General features: G+C 32.6%; 1 protein-coding gene across 1 annotated transcript; it reads right to left on the bottom strand.

Moving 5' to 3' along the window:
- Positions 1-851: 851 nt before the first annotated feature.
- Positions 852-4,845, bottom strand: LOC120092837 (DNA-directed RNA polymerase II subunit RPB7-like). The gene is made up of 7 exons (XM_039051063.1): positions 4,696-4,845; positions 3,879-4,009; positions 2,738-2,903; positions 2,593-2,643; positions 1,738-1,803; positions 1,577-1,645; positions 852-1,132 (listed from the first exon to the last, which is right to left on the bottom strand). Exons 2-7 carry the CDS (start codon positions 3,992-3,994, stop codon positions 1,070-1,072), a joined length of 531 nt encoding a protein of 176 aa, XP_038906991.1. The 5' UTR covers positions 3,995-4,009; positions 4,696-4,845; the 3' UTR covers positions 852-1,069.
- Between the last annotated feature and the right edge of the window lie 1,721 nt (positions 4,846-6,566).

Below are 6,566 nucleotides of genomic sequence, written 5' to 3'. Positions count from 1 at the left end.
TAGAGACGAAGACCAAGAATTATTTAACTATGACTATTACAATTAAGTGCAATGTTCTCAAAATTTAAAAAAAAAAAAAATCAATTGTTTAACTAATTTTAGAAACTAAAGTCAAAATTAGTAAATTTAGTTCTATTAAATTATCTAAATATTTTTTTAATTCACAAGTATAGCAATAAGAAATAAATGCGATACATTACTCTAAGAACATCCCTTTAGATTACCACTTCTTTTTTTCCCATTAAACAAAGAACTACCAGTTCTGAACTACCAGTGCTTAGAAGTGAAAAAATTAATTGATTCGAGATGATTTGTAACATTCTTTAGACCAAACTAAATCGAAGCAATAGGTTGTGATTTAGTTCACAATTTATCCGAACCACATAAGATAAATTAATTTTAAAGTTACCTCTCGTTAATGAAATTTGAGATTGAGATAGTAAAATTGTTTGTTCATAATTTGGTAAGTTCAATGGTACTTTGGAAAGATGATAAGGAAGCACCCCTAAACTTGGAAGCAAAGATGTTGGAGTGACAATAGTTGTCGTGATGCTAATGTCGAGAAAGCATTATACTTATCTTGACAATTTTAAAAAGAGAAATAAAGTCATATTAAACAGGAAAGTAACGATTTCATTCGATAGAGATTATTAATGAAAGCTATTTCAAAACAATAAAGACAATTTATAGAGGTGATCAAACCATAAAGGTTAAAATTGTCATTATACTTATCTTGACAATTTTAAAAAACTATTCATACTATGATCATAGTATGATGGCAGTCGGACAAGTATGCCCTATCGTCTAGTGGTTCAGGACATTCTAATTTTCACCGAACTATAGGAAATAAATTTATAATTTAATCATATGAATATGTTTCTCATTCTAAATACCACCAGACCAAGTAATTGGCAAAAGGATCCATATAACTATGTGGATAAGCAGTAGAAAAAATGTACAAACTATACAGCAAAATTAGATTTTTTTCCCCTAATGATAAGGTTAATAAATAACAATATACAAACTGACAACTCCAGTGTAAGGAATGATTCTGGAACAAGATGAACACCTAAGCTGCCGAAGGGTCATTGATCACACCCAAGAAGTCATCTTTTATGGTTCCAATACAAAACTGCAAGCAAAAGCAATAGTTGAATGAGACAGCAGATTCCAGAATTTGATAATGGCACACAGATTCTATCCAAGTCACAAACGCAACTAACAGGGAGTTGTTCCAGTTTTAAATATTTTTACCACTTGAGAAAATATATCCTAAATAGATCAATTGTACCATTGGATACAACTTTTAAACCTTCATATAAAAGGTTAAAATGAATCTCCTAACTAAAATTCATTCAGCCTAATATATATATTATATCTTTTCTATCGTTAAAATATCAACATATCACCTACTCCAGAACTAAGATAAACGGGAGAACGCCTTAAATTACTTAGGATGAAGGCCAAAAACTATATTTGCATGGAAAATAAAAATTGACATTGCACCATGCTGAGGACAGAACAGAACAAATAAATTTTGAAAAAACAATACTAAATAAGGAAGAGAAGGCACTACAATTTCAGTTGCATCTACTCGAGTCCCGATTATCTTCAATCGAACTTCACTGTCCTTCTGAATCTTAACCTACAAGAAAACATAAATAATTCACTAAATCTAACACAATATGAGAGCATTATCAGTCTATGTGCGAGAATGAATGTAAAATAGAAATATACTGATCCATCCGAAGTGGTATAGTTTGGCACATCCCCGGACTGAAACTCCATATCATCTGGTATCAACTAAAACATAAGACGTGAGATAACTTCAGTGAAAGTTCAGCACATTAATGGGAGAAAATGTATGATATATGATAGAAATAAAAGCCAAGATGATGTAACAGATTCAGTTTAGTGGGAGTAAATTCGAGTAGAGGTCTTTGTCCCATTTAGATTCGGTATGTTGGCATGGATCATTAGCCTAAGATTGGTAAGCACTAAGCAGTCTCATAATGGAAAGCTAGCAAATAAATACATTATGAATAAAGATGTTCGTCGTCAGGATGGATATATGATTTGCATTGATATGAAAAGCTTGGAAATGAAAATTTTGTTATAGGGTTGATGAGCATAAGATGCATGCGTTTACATGGCGCAACAATGCTGAGAAATATCAAAGCAACAAACTAGAAACTTTAAAAGAAGTGTTAGCTTGCTTAAATACTTCACTGAACAACGAACACTACAACTAAAGTCAGTGACGGCATTCATAACGAATTTATGAATTTCTTTCAATATTTTTATAATTCATTTTTTCATATAATTACTTTTCTAATTCTCACTAAATACACATTACACAATTTTGTGGACAATGTGACAAAAGAGTTCCATTGCCATAAAGGAACCTCTCTGAGCATCACTACCATGATGTCCCACCCCACAAATATATTTGGTAAGGAACAGTTTCATAGATTTCATAAAACTATTGGAAAAAAATCCAAGCACCAAGATACTTGGTGGCTTGTAAGTTTGTAACATGGGAGAGAAGAGAAAAAAGGTAATAATTGAAATATGCTACAAATTTACACTCACATGGTTTGAAACAAAAATCTGGACTGGTCCAGCTTCAGCAAAGAACCCCATCTACAATAATCGCAGATGCAGTCATTAATATATCTATTTTTAAAATAAACTCATTAATTACTTTCTAGATAGCAAAAAAGTGACATAGACATACCTTGTTTACCATAGTAACAACTGCTTCTAAAATTTCTCCCTTGAATGGTCTAAACACGACACATTGATATTTGACGGGAAAAGTGACGAAACCTGTCCCATCACGAATCAATCCTTTCCCTATATTCTCAATTCCTGTAATTGCCACTACGAAACCATGACGGCCGCTGTGTCAAGGTATAAAAGTTTTTCAATAACGAAATCCCTTTTACTGTTCACTAATTGAAAAAGGCATCAACTTTCAAAAGAAATATCATCCATCAATTCATCAATTTATGAACCGGCATGTTTTTTTTTATATAAATATAAAGATGAACTGACATGCATATGCATCATAATAGAATTTTATGATACCATTCAACAACAGGAAAAATGCAAGGAAACAAAAATAAAAACAATCATCAGTTATGCTCCCTCTATCCCATTAAGGCAAGGTAATTTTGAGCCTTTGTACATGGTGTTAGAGGAGAATGCCTTCCTCTGGTTTGAACAGTAGAGATCTCACATTCATAAAACAGAAAGGTGAAGGACCCAAGAAAAAGATACCCTAATTCTAATATCAATGGAGTGTGACCTAACACCATCCCCACCTTTTTTTTGTAATTCTCACTTCTTTGGACATTTCTAATCAAGATTTAAAACTGTATAGATAAATAAAAAAATTTCCCTAATATTTGACCTGACCACCAACATCAATTGCCCAATTAGTAATCTGAACTTCTTCGTACTCTGTTCATCGCCCCATTGGAACTTGGAAGTTTCATTGCTTCAATGAGAGTTGGATGTCTATCGAAACAACTAAGGTAAAAATCTGAGATGTCTATTAAAACAACTATCTTTTCACATATTTCTCAGATGTCCAACCACTCTCTATCAAACATATTAACAATATGTTTTCACATTATTACATCATCCATTGAAAACACTAAGAAGAAAAGTTAAATAGAATGACAGAAATCACATAATTGCCGCCTTACAGGTGAAATAAAGCTAATAGGATGCCACCCAATGACCTCATAATCCAAGACCAAATCTAGCACTTCATCTTATCACATGCATTTTCCTCTAAAGTTAACAAAAAGAAAATTAACAGCAACAGGAATGTCGTAGCATACAAAAAGTAGAGAAAACAGTTAAGAAACCTGCAAGTGCCCTCAACATCTTTCATAAGTTTTGAGACGATGTTGTCACGGAGGTTACGGCCAAAATGCCGTGGGTGTAGCTGCATATTCCTCTCCAAAACTATGTGGAAGAACATATTGGCTTCCTCTACCTGAACGAAAATTCACTTGAACTCAATGAATGCAACTTGAATGGCGTATGAAAAGTTAGTAAATTAAAATAGAACAAATATCCATTTATACCCTAAACTTTGGGGATTTTATCATTTTAAATTAAAAATTGTATTAATCTAAACCTTAAACTTTCTGGATTGTATCAATATAAATCAACTTTCATAAATATATCAATTTAAACCAGAACATTCATAAATATATCAATTTAAACCTTGAATATTCATAACTGTATTCAAATAAAATATAACGAAGGATTTAAATTGATACAATTATGAAAGTTTAGGGTTTAAATTGATATAGTCCCGTAGTTCATTAGTTTAGTTTTAAATTGAGCGTGTAAATTGTTATTTGCCCATTAAAATACATTCCGAAGAAGACTAAGGAATAGAGAAAGAAGAAATCAAGAATCTGAGAATGATAGGTTAAAGAAACAACAAATGCTGAATAGGGTTTTCTCGACTCAATTTGGGATCGTGCAAAAGAAGAGGGGAAAATACCAAACCGAAATCAATGTACAGTATTAGAACAGAATGGATATTCAACCAATAAACTCAGAGCAGTATTTGATCTTCTTAACATCAAACCCAACTATACGCGCAACATCCTGTTTCTTTCGTTACACAAGTTCTAACGTGAGTTGTAGTGAAGAAGATCAAAAGAATACCGGTAGGAGGGCGGCGGCTGCGATGGCGCTGAACGGAGAGAGACGGCGGCGCGGCAAGAACGTCAAGCAGGGAGAGAGAGAGTGCGTGAAAGGTGAAGTGAGAATGAACTCGAAGGTTTGGGGAAAATTGACGAAAATAACCTTTTTGGAGTTAGATGGTGTATTTTTGACCTATTTTTCAAAACTCTCTTTTTTACCGCTTGATGATGAAAATGATCAAGGGTGTGTTTGGTATGTGATAAAAGTAGAAAGTTGAGTTGAGTTGGTAATTATTATCTGAAGTTAAATTATCGAGTTAAATTGTCTGTGTTTGTTTGCAGAGTTGAGTTGAGTTGGTAATTATTGTTTGTGTTTGTGTTTGTGTTTGTGTTTGTGGTGTAGTGTTGAGTTGAGTTGGGGATTTGATGCAGTTTTTTTGTGAATGAGATTAGTTCTATTTTTTTCTATTTGTTTTTTATTTCATTCTTTTATTTTTTAGTTTTATGTTTTACTATTGTTGATTAATATTCAAATATACACGTATTTTCTCAAATCATTTATGACATAAACTGGACAATCTCAATTTTTTTTCTCAATTTGTAGAACATAATAGATTATTTTTCATATATTCTTTTCAAAAACTGTAATAATTCTAATTCTTTTCAATCGGTAAAACATACCAACAAAATATATTTCATATTACTGCTCAATTAATTGGCATATTATATATTGTGTGTATATATATTGAAGGTAATTATCGCAATTACTAATTGGTATATTGTATGTATATATATTGAATCTTGCTAACTTAACTTTATTATTTCACATATCATACAGTTTATTTTTATATAATATGGATAGTATATTTGGAATTGAAATTGTATATAGGATAATTACCTTTCATTTGATTATGATGGTGAGAATGTGATGTAGTATAGTAACATTTTTCATAAGATCACAAAAATAATATGAACCGACCAAACATGTGGCCGTTTCCAAAAAAAATTCACAAAATATATGTTCTTTTCGATATTTATAATACAAACACAAAAATTACATGTCATGACATATGCAAAAGTTATCATTCTTTTCGACATGACAGTCCATTATCCATTTGCTGTTATCCAAAAGAACTATAAACAAAATATAGAGGTGTGGTCAGTCTACATGTTTCTTCCTCTTTCGTGCGTGTTCTGGTACTGCAAGGAAGCAATCTATCTTCTGAATGTCTGTGACAAGAGGTCAATAAGGGTGACCTAATCATCCTCATCCAGGCCATCAATGCTGTATATGGCATTTACTATTTCCTTCCGACGCCCGAATTGTCACACCCCATACTAGATTACCCTCTAACCTGGATGGAATGGTGACTGTAGTAGTTACCAACCCTTTTGGTGGCACTTACTGCCTATCTTACCTGTTAAACCTTGCTCAAACCCTGAATACATACATAATAACTCAAAACTTAACACATTTACATTACAAGGTTTCACAACATTGTTTATACATAGATAATACAACCTAGTGAGCCCCATCAAGAATACTAGTCACTAGACAGACACATGTGTACTAACTAACATAGGTCTTCAATTACGCTTCCCTCAACCTGCTTCTTTGAGTGATAGAGTAACAGCAGAATAGTCTTTTGGGAACTGACCGCTACCTGAAAGAAACATTTGAAAACGTGAGCTAGAAGCCCAGTGAGAGACTTAATAAAACATAAATCTCATGCTTAAACTGAAAGCTCGAAAACATAATACTGGAACTAAAATATACCAAGCAACCGTGTACATAAAACCTTTACAACCATTGTATCTGAAACCTGAATCTTAATTGAGACTCCTACTTCGATCTCTTCATACTGAGCTATGGCTAGGAGGGACCCCTATGTC

Source organism: Benincasa hispida, chromosome 12 (genome assembly GCF_009727055.1).
Source record: "Benincasa hispida cultivar B227 chromosome 12, ASM972705v1, whole genome shotgun sequence".
NCBI classification, from domain to species: domain Eukaryota; kingdom Viridiplantae; phylum Streptophyta; class Magnoliopsida; order Cucurbitales; family Cucurbitaceae; genus Benincasa; species Benincasa hispida.
This window is presented reverse-complemented; position numbering and strand designations above follow the sequence as displayed.